At 43.6% G+C, this 17,019-nt stretch overlaps 2 protein-coding genes across 2 annotated transcripts; both read left to right on the top strand.

Annotated features, from left to right (window-relative positions):
• Positions 1 to 1,207: 1,207 nt before the first annotated feature.
• Positions 1,208 to 6,473, top strand: fastkd2 (FAST kinase domains 2). Its single transcript, XM_030780683.1, has 11 exons — positions 1,208 to 1,893; positions 1,993 to 2,096; positions 2,228 to 2,336; positions 2,743 to 2,866; positions 3,108 to 3,247; positions 3,869 to 4,041; positions 4,556 to 4,719; positions 4,913 to 5,137; positions 5,491 to 5,581; positions 5,840 to 5,954; positions 6,056 to 6,473. The coding sequence occupies exons 1-11, from the start codon at positions 1,264 to 1,266 to the stop codon at positions 6,191 to 6,193; spliced, it is 2,013 nt and encodes a 670-aa protein (XP_030636543.1). The 5' UTR covers positions 1,208 to 1,263; the 3' UTR covers positions 6,194 to 6,473.
• Positions 6,474 to 7,229: 756 nt separating this feature from the next.
• On the top strand, positions 7,230 to 16,465 carry gtf3c3 (general transcription factor IIIC, polypeptide 3). Its single transcript, XM_030780642.1, has 18 exons — positions 7,230 to 7,328; positions 7,603 to 7,708; positions 7,950 to 8,194; positions 8,722 to 8,845; positions 9,467 to 9,658; positions 9,950 to 10,115; positions 10,427 to 10,574; positions 10,807 to 10,942; positions 11,375 to 11,475; positions 11,704 to 11,875; positions 12,382 to 12,584; positions 12,983 to 13,084; positions 13,174 to 13,303; positions 13,670 to 13,895; positions 14,292 to 14,482; positions 14,824 to 14,948; positions 15,682 to 15,834; positions 16,337 to 16,465. The coding sequence occupies exons 1-18, from the start codon at positions 7,230 to 7,232 to the stop codon at positions 16,457 to 16,459; spliced, it is 2,742 nt and encodes a 913-aa protein (XP_030636502.1). The 3' UTR covers positions 16,460 to 16,465.
• Positions 16,466 to 17,019: the final 554 nt, after the last annotated feature.

Genomic DNA, 17,019 nt, shown 5'->3' with positions numbered 1-17,019 from the left:
GTAACCCGTCGAATTGCGTTCCTAATGTGACATTATGTTGGAAATGTATTTATATTATTTTTTCATCGCAAACCATATTAAAGTGTCAGGTTGTGTCAGGAACACATGTCAAGGTTATATCATTTCACGCCCATGCATGGGATAAAACTTTGTTTAGATGAAATGAAGCATTTTTTTTATTGTTGTTGTCGGAACTAAAATAAGGGGAACCTTTTTGTCGGAACACCTCTCCGAAGACCCATTATGATTGCACACAATGTCGACCTGCATGTGAATGCAATGGGTTGGATAACATAGTGAAGGGTGAGCATCTTTTGTGTCTTATGTCTGTTATTGGGAAGTCATTGTCAGCTATGGTGATAGGTCGTAAACACAAGAAAGAATACATCTCCTCATGCTGAGGTAATGCAGGATTTTAGTTGTCATGATGTTTAATTGTCGTGAAATGAGAAACTTGTCATCGTAATATTGTCCGTAATCACGTGTAGCGCATATTACTCATTATGAACAGACACAGCAAGACAGAACTACACGCGAAAGGTCCGAAAACGTGGTTAGCCTATCCTCTTTACAGTTTTTCTAGTGGTAACTCGCTGCGCTAATTCGATGTAGGTTGCTTTACAAGGACTGTTGTGTAATTTGCTTGAAACGTCACTTGGTACTAACAAGACAAAATTCATAATTTACACAGTTAGTATTGTAATTTTAATCAATACATTAATGCTTCATTGTGGCAAAACGAAGTGTCTCGTGAGTTTCCTTTTAATTTCGTGTGAAACACAGGACTAATTCCCTTTCCGTACACTGTGTACAGTATGTGCCAGTGTTCTGACGAGTCGCGCTACGTTGCCGAGAAATGCTACCATAGCGCGAAACGATAGCAGAGTCTAACCCCGCCCCCAACCCTAACCCTAACCCAAGATTGTGCTCTAGGTAGCACATATCGATAGGTAGCACAACTCGATAGAACACCCCCCCCCTTCCCCGTGTCGGTTGTATCGGGAAATTGGCTGTAACGCGCGGAGCGGTCTCATTCACTGAAACGGTGTAAATACGGACATTTCTCCTCAAGAATAATCAGAGGTTTCCTTCAGTTAGTTTGGTCATTTGCCCTTGATGTGATTTTAGCCAGCGTGGACGTTTTTCTCTCCTTTATATATATTACCGGTTAATATGGAATAAAATATTCCCATTCCCCTCAGGTTGAAACTCAATGCCGTTGCCTGAAACCTTGCTGAAGTCATACCACATCTCAACCTGATCATGAACCTTTGTCGGTCAGGGGAGGAACTGCTCCGACGGGCTTTGCTCATTGGCAAGAGTTCATCGTTAAGGAAACAGTGTGGCTCTCTGGCCCAGAGTCCTGTTAACAATATCTTTGCATTTACTTCTCTGCGAAGGGGGAGGCCTTTGTCAGGATGTGCAAAGACAGGTCTCAGATATTACTCTCATGGTGAAACACATGGACAGGCTCTCGAAGGACTGGCAAGCCAACCAGTCAGCGTCCAGGACCCTTCTTCCACTGTCAAACCCACACCTTTGCATACCTCTGCTCACACAAAGAGGCAGTTGTCCTTTTACGACATGCTCCAGGAGTGTTCATCACCCACAGACGTACTGGACCTGGCTGGAGAGCATGCCTACTCACACACACAGATCAGTAACAGTTTAATTCGAATCTGGGTGACCACCAAGAAGATGACGGAGGATCAGCGGCGTTGTGAGCTGCAGCTGATGTTTGAACATCCAGTTTTCGAGGAGCTGTGTCAGAGGGCGGTGGTGGATGCGCACCGCATGCGGAACGACGACTTAGCCTACAGCCTGCTGGCAACCATTAAACTCGGTGTGTCACATCGAAGTCGCGTCGTGCAGACGCTTCTCCGAGTCGTCCAGGTGAGTCTCACCTGATTCCGTCATTCCTTACAGCTTATATAGTCGTCTTTATAATCACTGTCCCCAATCAATCTGTGTTTGGTCATTCATGTCTTGCAGGAAAACCTGAATGAGTTTGATGAAAAACCCCTCTCGGTGTTGGCGGCGTGTCTGGAAGACATGGAGGGAAGCCCAAATGTTGAAGCCCTCAAGGAAGGTTTCAGGTTTGGTTCCTTAAATCTCATTCCTCTGCTCCTCAGCCTCGTGCGGTACTTCTTCTGCGTGAACTAACACACGCTCTTGGTCAGCATCAGTGTTGGTTATTGAATGGCGTGTGTCTCCTCTTTCCCCAAAGCCTCATCCTTGAGGACCGAATTCCCAAGATCCAGAGGGTGGTCCCTCTCCAGACCATGATGCGTATGGTGGGGAAGAAAGCTCCTGTTGAGCTGAAGAAGAAGCTGGAGGTGAGCAGATAGCTTTTCTCTTTTACTAAAGGTGGTCATAGCACATGTTTACCTCGCAACCTCTCTCACCAGATGAAGACTGAGAAAAAAGGCTTAGGCTAGTTATTGGATTCATATCTGATACCAGTGTGACGAACATGAGAAAATTCTGAGAAACAGACAATTCTTGTTTTGTTCTGTAGGCATCTACATTATATAATTCAGTATTCAGATGTATTGAATTTGTTTCTTATTTCTCTTATCTGTGAAATTAGAGGATAGGAAGCAAGCTCTAATACTGAGGGAGGTTTTAAACCATTCAGGTGGTGCTGACAACTTTACATAGCCAGAAAGGGATAAATAAAGACATTTGAATAGCCATCAGTTGTTTCAAAATTCACATATTTTTTTTTTGTGGTTGTTACAGCAAAAAGCTCTTTCCATGGCGGATGATTTTACCCTTCCCAATGCCCAGTACATGATCACCACTTTGGCTACCATGGGTCTGAACTCCAAACCACTCCTGGACATCTGCAGCAAAAGGATAGCAGGTGAGAGAAAATCCATGGTGAAACAGTTCTCTGTCTTTTGAGCATTCATTTCATTAGTGTCCTCAGAGTAAACAGAGGAAGATAATCAGTTTGGTCATAAACCAGTAGAGCCAAATGCACCAAACCCTGCAGAATGTTCACACTGGTTTTAGCTTGGAGAAGAACCACTCATAAGATGAGTGATTGTTTAAGGCTGATGAGTTTTCTCATGTTTTTTGTAATAATTTGTCCTCTCTCCCAGACAACGTTCACAGCGTGCCCTTTAACAGGCTGCTGATGGTACTGAAGGCCTTTAAGGAGCTGCATTACAGGAGCGTTGTTTTGCTCTCCTCTATCTCTGAGTATGTGGCCTCCACCTTCGACATGTGGAGCAACAAGCAAGTAAGAATTACCCTCCCGCCAACTTAAACCTCACTGAAATAAACACAGGAGAAATGAGATCCACGTGAATGAGCCAAGTGCCTTCTCGTTCAGAAGTGCAACAATTCAATATAGTAACTAATTTAGGCTTTGATGTTAGGTTGATTTTTTAAAATTTTAAATTTAGAGATTAGGTTTTGGACCTGTTTTTCTTCTGCCTGCTCTGAGCTGATGGGTTCGGTGTAGTTTATGGATAAGCAGTGGAGTGATGGGAATCCTGACTTAGGACTGCTGGGCTGTTTATTCTAATGTCTCCTGACCTCCCTTTAGCAGCTGTCATTTGGCCCTTGAACAAGGCACTTAACCTTGAGTTGTCCCAAAGGTGCTGCAAAAGTGATGCCCCTCTTTCCTTCAACCATCACACTAGCACAGTGGCTAGGCTGGCTGCTAATTGCCAGTCAAAAGCTTTTTGATGCTGCAGGTTTGTTCATGGGGCGAAACCTCGAGCATCTGTGTTAAGTGCTGTTCGTTTTTACTGTTTGTTCATCATGCTGCAGTGCCTGGTGGACCCGGACATCTGTCCTGTTTTTATTTTTTTTTATTTAAATTGGACTTCACTCACCCTACCTTTGTCCTGCCCAGGTGGTCCTGCTTCTGTTGGAGTTTGAGAACCTAAACTTCAGTCCAGTCAAAATGCTGGATGTGTTTGCTGACAGAGTGATCCAGAACCCGGGCGCTCTAAAACTCAAGGACATCCTGAGCGTTCTAAAGGTCTACTCACAGTTCAATCATGACCTCAAAGCTTCCAGACAAGAGTGAGTCTCCATCCAACACTCCCCCACCAGTCTCCTCAATCCCTGAAAAAATGCAAGCTGACAGAGAAATAGATGGAACTTTTCTTTGTGCCTCAATTTTTTATTTTTTTTTTACCTCAGGCTCTGCTAACCAAACTCGTAAACTCAAACTCAACAGCTGTCTCTGGGCAGTTTGGATCTGTTAGCCTATGCAGTTTTAATAATCTCTTCTATGGTTTTTATCCGTCAGGTCAACAGACTGAATTGTGTGACATTTTAGTTATTTATAGTTGTCAGAGGGGTATAATATTTTTTTTTGTCTTTGATTCAGTTAAACACTAATGAACTATTTAATGTGGTCCTGGCACATATCATAGTGCCCATACGAGGGGAAATATGTTTTCAAGAGACCGTTGGCAAGGCTGAACTGTGTTTGCCTTTCTGTGGCCTTAACATGTTGCCTGTTGAGTATAAAAACTCACATGGTTGTTTCCCATACTGCTGCTTTGTTGATGTGCTGTGTGTCTCTGTGTAGCTTTCTGGACAGTGTAAGCAGCGTGCTGGAGTCCTACCTTCCCAAGATACCCCCAGCAGATCTGCTGAAGGCCGTCTTCTGTCTGTGCACCATGGACCACTTCCCACTGGCCCCGCTGGAGAAACTCCTACAGAGGGAGGTGCTGAAGGAGCTCCTAGACAAAGGTCAGAATCAGTTTCGACCACCTCTAAACAGTTCTAATGGTCCATTACAGTTGATTCACTTTGGCTGACAGCATCCTTTGTCTTAGACTGAGCAAGGAGTCTTCTGTTTGGAAGATGAGAGGAGAAAGCTATTTTTTTTTGTCCTTTCTCCATTTGAATTGTAGTAATAACAATCTGCTATATCACCTCTCAGATGGCCAGTCACACCGAGGTCTCCGACAGAAGTTACACACAGTGTCACTCTGTCTGCGCCTGGACGACCCTCCTCTTCCTCCAGACTTCCCATCTCTTCCAGACACATTCTCTCTCGCCCCACCTGAGCTCCCAGTAAACCCAGGCCTGGTCAGCACTTTGAAGAGCGTAGTAGGGGATGCAGTAATGGAGGAGGGAGTGGTTGTAGAGAATGTCTATTTTATTGGTAAGTGAAGAGTACATATAATGGGATTTAAGTGTTTATTTGGTTGCGTATTGTATGATGAGGTTTATTTGTTTGGTTATCAACGATGATTATGTCTGTGTTGTTTTTGGTTCATCTGGTTGTGAAAGGATCACAAAATGCAACCTTGGAACCTATTATAGTTTGTTTTGTTCCTCAAAGGAAAGTTGTTGTAATTTGTGAGTCTCACAAATGCAAGGGAGCAGAACACATTACAGTTTTGTTTGTCACACTGAGTCTGTACACTGAGATTACACTGAGTACAGGTCAGGAGAACTGCAGATGAGAATGGATTCGAGATTTTATTGTGTGATATGTGGTCTTGTGTCTTTTAGACTGTGTGGTCAGATTACCTGCTCAAACTACAGAGGCTAATTCTGCTGGGAGGGAAGAATCTTTCTCATCTGAAGATATTCATACAGAACGGTAATTTCAACAAGTTCAAATCTGACTACATTACACCTCCCAGACTGAACCGTAGCTTGAACTTGCGGTTGAAACTACTTAAAGAATCTTATTATCTTACATATACAAAGACAACCATTAATCTGCTCATTTTGTTGATTTTTCTGTGTAAATGAAAAACCTGGGTCTGATATTGTGCGGGGTTTACCAGGCTGAAATAACTAAGGGATACTGCCTGATAAAAATAGGAAATACATTAATAATTTTCTGTGATTTCAGGATTGCAGTGCTTTGTGCTCCCCCAACATCTTTCTGCTTTGGTTCTCTCCATCCCCGTGGCAACCTTGCTCTGAAGCTTCGCCACCTTAGAGCCTTACAGTACAGACCTGTACTGGTAAATAGGAGTTACTTTTATCATACTTTTCACATGCTCGCTCATCCTTTTCTTCCGATCTCGTTGTTCTTTGTTCGTCCTAATCCTTTATGTGTTTTCAGGTGCCTGTCCATGAGTTACAAGCCCAGACTGAGGAAGAGAGGACCAACGTGCTGAAGAGATTAATTTTCCCAGAAAATGAGGAGCTGAAAAAGGAAGGACTGTCATTAAGCAATAATGATGGCCTGAGAGTGGAGTGAGACTGGCAACTGGGCCCACACTAACAAAGTTCCATTTGAGGGAACTGGTCACGTTGTCCCATAAGGACCCGAATTCTTTCACTGCTCATATCAGCCAATATATCATTTCTGGACTTTACAGAGCATTGTGATATGTTGTATATTTTACATAAACAGTACCTCATTTATCAAGTGAAAGAACGCACCATGTTGTGGACAGGAGGTGTTAACAGGAGTAGGACAGGGAATGATGAAGAGCCATTCTGTGATCTGGAAGCTTCTGTTCATTACATTTATCACTCTCTAAATGTATTTTTTTATTTATTGAATAAATCAGAATTGTTTGAGAACTGATTCTAACTGTTAAATTGTTCTGTGTGCTAAGGTTTTGCAGTAAAACCCTCATCAAATTACTGGGCTTTCCCCAGCAGATAATGCCGATTATAGTTATTAAAACTTTTGCCTAAATTGTCCAGTGAGACAGCGTTACTAAAGCCAATTGACTTTTGGTTTCTATACAGTTGTAATATGAATTCATCTGACTTGTAAACATGGACTAGGTGTTAATTCACAGAATCTGCCGGGAGAGGGAATATACTGGGAATATACTATACACAGTATAAATGTTCGACAGTTTGCCGAAATAAAATCCTATAAGCAGTTTTCCAAGACTTTTTCCATCTTCATTTTATTCCTTAAGGGTCTACAGCTTTTATAAGGTGTGCAAAATATACGCTGGGTTTTACAACCTCTGTCAAACATGTATAAAAACAATTTCTACGTCAGATTCAGCGTATGTTGGTATTTTTTCGGGTCGACAGCCTGGATAGTTCTGCAACGCTGATTGCACTAGGGGGCGGTGTAGTATGGACACCGCCGAATTGCAGGTAACGAGAATCCATAAAAGAAGAAAATGGAGCAAATTCATTCGATGAACTAATGTTGTGGTTAGAGTCATTTGGTCAGTTTGCGCATACTGCATGCTGGCTTATCACTTGGACAATCTGATGCGAAAAACTGTTTCATCCTGTTTAGTATACAACAAAATGTTCTCATAATGTCGGAATCCACTCCCGAACTCATTGACTACTTGGAGGGCAAGATTTCATTCGAGGAGTTTGAAAGACAAAGAGAAGAAAGAAAAGCAAAGGAAAAGGTGATGTTTCACAGACTGTCACTAAGATGTTAACCACATCAAATTGGTGTTGTCGCATCATTTGGTTACTTCTTCTGTTTACGGTAATATGTAATTAGTGTTATTGGCCCTGAACCCAGTTTTTATTTGCTCCAAGTTTGATGTAAACCATCACATCCATGTTTTTTTCTGTTAATTATTGTCAGGCGCATAAGCGCGTACATAAATAGACAAAAGAAATATTACAAGGTATGTATAACAGTCGTTAGTAACTCATGGAACCTCTTGGATTTAGGAGTCTGGCAAAACCGGCTCAGACGAGGATGAAGCGGCGGAGCAAGACGATGCTGTACCAAGCACCTCGGGTGTCAGTCCGAGGACAACCCACAGACGCCAGACAGGTAAGGATTGGTCCTCCCTTTGGGTATATTTATCATTACTCATATGTGTTGACCCAGTACCGTAGAACGTGAATGAAAACGCTGGTCGCAAATTCGAATCGAAGTGATTCTATCAACATGAGCAAATTGTTGTAGGTCTCGCATCGCCACTTACATGTCCAGTGATTAGTCAGGGCATTTGTAACGTTTCAGTCACTGGCATGGAAACAGTCCGGTGTGGTTTTTCCCCCTCTGTGTTTAGGTCTTTGTGAAGAAGGAGTGAGCCCCTCTTTGCAGAAGGCATTTGCCTCTATGCTTGGGGAGGCCCTGGAGGATTACATGGATGAAGATGATGACAAGGATGAAGATCAGTGGAGAGAATATGGAGAGGAAGATGATGATGAGGAGGAGGAGGAGGAGGAGGAAGGAGGAAATGAGGGTGTGTCGGCCGGGGACGTATTCGCACTGGAGATGGAACTGAACCGAGAAAACAAAAAGATGATGAGGGTTAGACTTCACTTTGAATCTAAAGCATACACACACACACACACACACACACACACACACACACACACAGAATTACTGCTTCTCATTAGTAACAGCACTGCTGAATCTTCAATATTCAAAATGATTTTCTGTGAAGTTTACTGTAAAGTTCGAAAATACTGATGTTAGATTTCCTACATTATACTTTGGATGTAATTATGGATGTAATTGGACAATCTGTGTGAAGCTTATGACTTCCATACAGTGTCAGGTTGATTAAAAAAGTAAAAAAGTGGATGTATGTCATTGGCTGTCATGACTGCTTGAAAAAAAAAACACCTTGAGAAAGAAAACTTTATGTTTCCAGTGAAATCTTCAAATTCGGTGATAGGACTCATATTGGCAGCAGTGGGAAAACAGAGAGTTACACATTATAGACATAAAGAAAAAAAAAAGCCAGCTTTTATATTGCTTTTCACTACCAGTGCTTACTGTTGACACACAGTTTGACACAAAGGGGCTCTGCGTCATTTTTTTTTTCTTTTCAGGAGAGACGGCCACGCAGCAAGCTACCCCGTGCTCTCAGGGGACTGATGGGAGAGGCCAACATCCGCTACGCTCGTGGAGACAAAGAGGAGGCCATCCTAATGTGTATGGAGATCATCAGACAGGGTGAGAGTTCAGAATTACAGCAACATCACCAGCAGACTACACTATTAATCATATGTAAAGTCAGCATTTACACTTAGAGTTAGAAACACACACACACACACACAAACCAAGAAGCCCCGGACGTCAGGCAGAATAGTAATTTTCAGTGAAACATTCAGAGGTAAGTAATGTGTCTTCTCTGTGCATGTAGTCTGGAGCCCTGTTCATAAACAGACATGAAAAAGGACCAAAGAATGGGTTGTCATATATATGTGCTTATATATCATATAAAAAACAACTTTCAAGAAAAATATTGCTATATTTGGAATGGTAGTAATAGGACAGAAGTTTAATAAGACGTTGGCCTCTTTATGTAATGTCATGTGTGAAGTGAGAAGCCAGCCTTTTGGGGTGACAGAAATCAATGCAATAAAAGGCCAAATCAATCGATCACCCTGTTAACTCAAAACAGCAATAAGCCATTAGAACAAGGTCGGTTTTTTTAGAGCATCAGTATTTCTCAACATGAAAGCTTCCAGCACTTAGCAAAGGTTGAGCAGGTTCCTTTGCTTAGGTGGATTCTGCGATAATGAAGGAAAAAAACGACCTTTATGTATGTGTTTTCCTGTTCGCCCCTGGCAGCTCCACTGGCGTACGAGCCTTTCTCCACCCTGGCAATGATCTATGAGGACCAGGGAGACATGGAGAAGGCGCTCCAGTTCGGCCTGATCGCTGCCCACCTCAACCCCAGTGACTGTGAGGAGTGGGTCAAACTGGCCGACATGTCTCTGGAACAGGACAACATCAAACAAGCCATCCTCTGTTACAGCAAAGGTCAGAACTGCAGCTCTTCACTCTTTCGTCATGATTTTCATTGGTTTCTTCATGCTCTCCTACGGCACTGCACTCTTTTCTTCTTTTCTCCATCCTCTGCTCCTTCTTTTCTTTGCACTGTAGTTATGTTCTCCACTAATTCACTTCACTTAACACATCTCTGCCTCACCGCACTAATTATTAACAGATACTTGTTGCTTTATTTATGTGATTCAGTGTTATCACACACATTTTCTCAACTTCCATTTTGTGTGTCTGTGTCTGCATGTGTATGTGTGTGTGTGTGTGTAGCCATTAAGTATGAACCCACTAATGTGCGTTACCTGTGGGAGAGGTCCAGTCTTTATGAGCAGGTGGGGGAACATAAACAGGCCATGGATGGTTACCGGCGCATTCTCAGCCTGCTCCCCCCACACGACGGACAACAGTTCATGCAGCTCTCCAGAGACATGGCCAAGTAAGTCTCTCTCTCACACACAAATTTCACCCCCATCCATGTAAGTAAATACTGAATTCACTCTAGTCCACAGTAGCAGACACATACACATAGATAATGCATACACACTTGCACATCTACATACTCACACAGGTGCCTCACTCTGATCTGCATTAATGTGTATTGCAGTCACATGCAGTTTAGCTGATGTCACTATAAACCTACCTGTGATGAATTTAACTAGCACAGTGCTGTTCCTCAGATGTCCAGTGTGTGAATCGGTTTGCAGCGGTTGAGGTGACAGATCTTGTCTTTTCCCCTCTCTGTCTCAGGAGTTACTATGAGAGCAGTGAGCTGTCCTCTGCAATAGGGGTCATGGAGGAGGCCCTGAACCGCCACCCAGAGCTGGTGACACACGAGTGTGTTAACATGGCAGCCGAACTGTACATCGCTAACCACCAACACGGCAAGGCCCTGGAGGTATGAGAGAGAGACAGACAGAGAAGGAGAGAGAGAGACACAGACACAGGGGGACTGTTATGTTTTCTGATTTCAGCACTATAAATGTGTGTTTGTGGTGCTTTGGTCAGTGTTGTGAGTGAGTAGAGTGAGAATAAGAATGTCTGAAAGGCCAGTGGAAACTAAGAAATGCCTGAAGGTGTTTATGAAAGTCTACTTCATTGTGTACATGTGTATGTGTGTGTGTGTGTAGGCTCTGGTGAAGTTTTGTGACATCACACTGAAGAGAAAGGAGTCTAAAGTGGAAACAAAGGAGGAGTCTGCTGAGAAAACAGGTGACGGAGAGGAAAAGAAAGACAAAAAGAATGAAGAGACAGAAGAACAAAAGGGTGAGAGATGCTCACTGCTTTACCAGCACAACAAGAGTCACTGGCACTAAACATCACAGATAGTGAAGTCAGTGTGTAACACTTAAATAAACAGTGATGTGTGCACAGCCAGTGGAGCAGAGCTAGTACACAGTTTAGGAAATCAAACAAACTCTGAGAGTGTTAGTTTAGGGGGGTAAGGGTGGAGGTGATGGGGAAGGTGAATGAAGATGTTCATGTCTCACGATATCGCCCATGCTATGACATGTTGAAAGACATAACGTATTTTTCACGAGGTCAGAGCCTTTCCAATGGCGCGCTCTCTCTCTCTCTCTCTCTTACTCTCTTACTTACCCAACTTCAGAGGAGAACTATTGTGTGTTTAAGAAGGAAACAGAGATAATAGATGGAGTCATAACTAAGAGTTAAATATGGTGATGCCTGTGTGTGTAGGGGAGATTGTGGAGGTGGGGGTGCCTGATGGAGTACCAGTGGATATTCGTGTGAAGCTGATGGTCTGTCTGATCCACCAGCACATCTACAAACCCCTTGATGTGAGTGTCTCTCACACAAGCACGCACACACATTCACAAGTATTTCTGTGTTTCTCTCTCTTTCTCTCTGTCTCCCATTCTTTTGTTCTTTTCTCCTGTCATTTTTAGTTTAATTGTCAGTATATCAGTTAGATAAGATAAGATAAAAAAAATGCAAATGATGTTTAATTTAGTGTACCAATCAGTCTCTGTCTCTCTTAAGCTCTCTCTCTCCCTCTCTCTCTCTAGCCCATGTTGACAGCACTAATGGAGCAGAGCCCAGAGGAGTTGGGGGACCTGTATCTGGATGTGGCTGAGGCGTTTTTGGATGAGGGAGAGTATAACTCAGCACTGCCTCTACTCTCTGCTCTCGTCTGCTCCGAGAGATACAACCTAGCCGTGGTGTGGCTCCGCCACGCGGGTACAGCTATAAAGATAATCTTTTATTCTCTCTCTGTAACACACACACTCTCTCCCTCTCACACACACACACACACACACACACACACTCTCTCTCTCTCACACGCACACTCATAGATGCACACACATATGCACACACAAACACACGCACACACACGCACTCTCTCTTTCACTTCTCATTCAAAAACACTTCCAGTGAGTCGTTTGAGTATGTGTGTGTGTGTGTGTGTGTGTGTGGGTGTGTGTGTGTGTGATTAAGAATATTTATGACAACTGTTGACCTACAGAGTAAAAACTTTCTTTGTGTGTGAAAGTCTCTGAAAAAGTGTTCTGTGTGTGAAGCTATGAAACAATTAGAATTGGCAGTGACCAGAGTAAAATGGTTGTGTAAAGTAAGTGTGTGTAATATTTGTGTGTGTGTGTGTGTGTGTGTGTGTGTGTGTGTGTGTGTGTGTGTGTGTGTGTGTGTGTGTGTGTGCTTGTGTATGTGCGTGCGTGCGTGTGCAGAGTGTCTGAAGGCTCTGGGACATTTAGAAGTGGCAGTGACCAGCTACAGTAAGGTGGTGGAGATGGCTCCTCTCCATCTGGACGCTCGCCTGGCCCTGTCCACCCTGCAGCAGCAGCTGGGGCGGCCTGAGAAGGCCCTGGAGGCTCTGGAGCCCATGCATGACGCTGATACACTCACACAGGACTCTGCCGCCGCCCAGCAGGTCTGCTCTCTAATCCCGTCTGTTAATGCTATCAGTTCTGTTATTGAACCGATTACTGAGAAAATGGTTATTATTGTAAGCTATTATGGCTAAGCTGTGGTAAGCCACAAAATGGAAAGTGCAGTACTCAGTGTGGCCAGAGGTGGCAGCAAACACCTCTCCTTCAAGAGTGATTTTGTTGGTTGTAATGTTTTATCATCAAATGCAACTATGCAGCTAACACTGTGAGAACTGACACTCTGTGTTTGATCCGTGTGTTTTGTGTGTGCGGTGTTAAACCATTTTGACCCATGTGTTTTGTGTGTGTGTGTGTTAAACCTTTTTGACCCATGTGTTTTGTGTGTGTGGCGTTAAATCTTTTTGACCCATGTGTTTTGGTGTTAAACCTTTTCTTTCAGGAACTGAAGCTGCTGTTACATCGTTCGACTCTCCTGCGTGCCCAGGGGCGGCTGGACGACTACCTGGACAGTCTCTTAACTATGCTCTCCATGCTTCTCAAGGTAAGCTCTCTCTCTCTCTCTTTTTATCTTTCTCTCTCTCTCTTTCTCTCTTTCTCATTCTCTTATTGTTTCTCTCTTTCTTCCTGCAGGTGGCCATGAACAGAGCACAGGTGTGTCTGATCTCTAACTCATCTACCAAGCACCTGAGTCTCCTCAAAGTGTCCCGGGAACAGCTGTCTGACATCGCTGACCAGGAGGCTGCTTACCTGGACGTCACAGGTACTCTGCCTTCCATCACTCCATCCATCTGTCCATTCAACACCTCATTCACTCATTTCCACATGGCAGAGTTAAAATGGTGGAAAATGCAGCGTTTTGGACTCTAAACTGAGATCTGCGTTGGTCACAATGGTGTAGTCATCATAATGGTTCAGTCAGGCATGGGAAATCAATGGTAAAGATGCATCATATGGTAATGCCACTGCCTGGGTTTGAGTACTCACATACTTCCCTTTATAAAACTCCAATGCACCAGACCATTCCATACAGAGTCTCTCACTTCACTCTCACTCTCACTCTCCATCTCTTTGCCTCTCTTCCTCTTTCTCTCTCTCCCTCTCCATCTGTCTGTCTGTCTGTCTGGAGGTAAGACAAGTGTGCTGACTCGTGAGGACTGGTGGCAGATCTTGTTGTGCTGTATCCGTGTTCTGTGTGAGATGAGTCGGTATGGTGAGGCAGAGCTGCTGGTCGACTCCTCTCTGGAATTCTACTCTTTCTATGACGACCGGGTCAAGAGGAAAGAGCTGGAGTACTTTGGGCTGTCCGCCGCCTTCCTTGATAAGAATTTCCGTAAAGCCTACGACTACATCAGGTCAGAGGGATTATTCAGACTCACCTTTAACTCCAGGGCTTTGATTTTAGCTGTGCTACTTCAGGGTGGATCAAAGATTTATAGATTTGTTTTGGCTTTGACTAGATTTGCTGCCTGTAGCTAAATGCTTCAAATCTATAGCATGGCACTCACTATTTGGGCATTTCTTCTATGTAGTTTTGATTGTTTGCTCTGTGTGTGTTCGTGTATTTACGTGTGTGTCTGTCTCCGTGTGTGTCTCTGTTTGTCTGGGTGTGTACGTTTCTTCGTGTGTGCGCTTGTGTGTGTGTTTTGGTGTTTGTGCATGTGTGTGTCTGCATGTGTGTCTGTGTTCGTGTGTGTGTTTCTGCGCGCGCGTGTGTGTGTGTGTGTTTGGGTGTTTCTGTGTGTGTTCAGGTTGATGCTGATGGACAACGTGGAGTGTAACCAGCTGTGGAACGTGTTTAATCAGGTGACGTTACACTCTCAGGACGTACGACATCATCGCTTCTGCCTGCGTCTCATGCTCAAGAACCCTGAGAACCACGCCCTCGGTCTCCTCAACGGACACGCCTCCCTGGTGTCGGGAAGCTTCAAACACGCCTTGGGTACGAGCCGTCACATGCCTCACACAGACTATCGGTCTGTACAGCTCAGCTCTGCCGATCATGCGTGACTGAACTGGACGTTGAAGTATTGGACGTTGGCCATGTTGTACCAAGAATTTTTTATTCTGTTTGTTTCATTGAATATTGAGCCAGTGTATTACTGGATTTCAATATTTATTAGTTGAAATAGGGCTTCTTTCTTGCTTTCATTCTTTCTTTTCTTTCAGTTGGCAACTTGGCTTATTCATCAGTTCAGTGCCCTCTCTCTCTCCCTCCCTCTCTCCCTCCCTTTCTCTCTCTCTCTCTCTCTGTGTCTCTCTCTCTCTCTGTCTCTCTGACAGGTCAGTACATTCAGGCATTCAGGACTCATCCTAATGATCCTCTCCATAGTCTGTGTGTGGGTCTCACCTTCTTCCACATGGCCTCACAGAAGTTTGTTGTCAAACGCCACCCACTGGTGCTGCAGGTGTGTGTGTGTGGACCTGTGTTTTTCTTTAGTCGTAAAACACCATCCACTGGGGCTTCTGTGTGCGTGTGTGGATGTGTGTGTGTGTGCGTCTGAACCTGTGTTTTTTTTTGGTTTTTTTTGTGGTACATAACCATTGGAATATGTAATATGCAGTAGTAGCAGTACTACTATGTAGTAGTATGCTGCTGTCCATTATTTGTAACTTGTCTTTAATGTGTGTATGTAATTAAGGTCTTTGGCACCAACAAGTCGATACATTGGATTGATAGAATGAAAAGTTTGGTTCAGTTGTTACAGTGTTAAAAACCACTGCACTGTATGGGTGGCATGCTTTTTTTTTTGTTGTTGTTGTTTGTATTTTGTATTTTTCATCATTTGACATACATTGGAAGAACGGAAAACACCTTGAAAAGCTGCTGATTGCGTAACTCAGTCAGCTAACTGTCATGATGGTTTGGATAAGAGAACATTCAGACATGCAGTGACACATGTCCCAGTTAGAACAGACCGCAGCGCTTCCGTTTGAGCGCAGGTCGTCTGGTTAGGCTTCATCTGGTTGCTTCCAGTTACTGAATGTTGCAGCTGTCCTCTTAAATCTCCCCTTGTAATTTTTCCATCCTTTCTTTCTCTCCCATTCTCCTTTCTCACTGCTTCCCTCTCTCTCTGTTTGTCTGTCTAACCTCCTGTTTCTTTGGATGTCTCTTTATCTCTCTCCATCTGTGTGGGGCAGGGTTTCTCCTTCCTGTGGAGGTATGTGGAACTGAGGGGAGAGTGCCAGGAGAGTATGTATAATTTGGGCAGAGCTCTACAGCAGCTGGGCCTGAGTCATTTAGCCATTCACTACTACAAGAAAGCCCTGGACTTCTCCCCTCCGTCACTGGAGGTACATGCTACACCTCATTACACATGAAAACACACACAAACACACAACGTATGCACAGCACACACAGAGAACACACAACCCCACGCACACACACACACAACATGACACCTGTGCTCTAAACAGTTCAGTAGGTGGCCGTTGTTTCAGGTGGCATTAATGTACTATTCATGTCATTCCCATTTCATTGGCCTCAGGCTCTGAACACACACTGACTGTCTCACTGACCTGTGCCACGTTGTCATGGATGAGTCCCATGTCAGTGTCCATATGGGAAAACATAGTCGTTACTGCGCATCATGTAATGGCTGAAGTGTCACCAACAATGGCCATGTTCTGAGGACTTTCGAGGCCTGTTGCACTATTCAACAATACATTCATATTCAGATGTGAAACCCTGTGGATGTGGTATAGATCTCTGATAACACAGACTTCAGCCGTGTAGTTGTGTTGTTATAAAGGTGTATTAACCCTTCCTTTCTGTGCTGGTTTTCTCCTGCTGTAGGGGATTGATGGAGACCAGGTAGACCTGCGCAGAGAGATCGCCTACAACCTGGCCCTCATCTACCAGTCCAGTGGAAACAAAGAGATGGCACGCAGTCTCATCTATACTTACTGCACCGTCTGACTGTGTGTGTGTGTGTGTGTGTGTGTGTGTGTGTGTGTGTGTGTGAGTAAATGGTTTAAATTAATAGCTTTTTTGGCCATCAGGGATGTTCACATTTAAGTATTTGGATCTTGAATGGCAGACTGAAAACATATTTGTGTTAAATATGTAAACTAAAAAAAATGTTTTTGTTTTAGTTTTTTAAATGAATTCTTCAAAATAATTCATCCGCTTGTGCTGTATGACTGGATGTTTTTGGATGGATTTTTCACAGCAGGGAGTCCGTGGGTTGTGTGAAACTTGACCACGAGGAGTCACTAGCACAGACTAGTTAACATCAGGAATTAAATGACTCAATTCCATGCAATACCTTCAGTAAAAATCACACAGCAAGTACAGCCGTGTAGAAAAAACGGTATTTACTGATGTCTTTAAATATTTGTTCTTACAGAATGATAGTGCGTGCCTTTGTTCAACAATTTTTGTTGTGAAAATAAAGCAGCAGTTCCGATTACATCATTTCAAGCGCTTGGACACAGATTGGAAAACGATGTGTTTTGAATTAATTTAATGTGCGATGG

This window comes from Chanos chanos, chromosome 7 (assembly GCF_902362185.1).
Source record: "Chanos chanos chromosome 7, fChaCha1.1, whole genome shotgun sequence".
NCBI classification, from domain to species: domain Eukaryota; kingdom Metazoa; phylum Chordata; class Actinopteri; order Gonorynchiformes; family Chanidae; genus Chanos; species Chanos chanos.
Note: the sequence above shows the minus strand (reverse complement) of the source record. Positions and strands in the feature narration are given on the sequence as shown.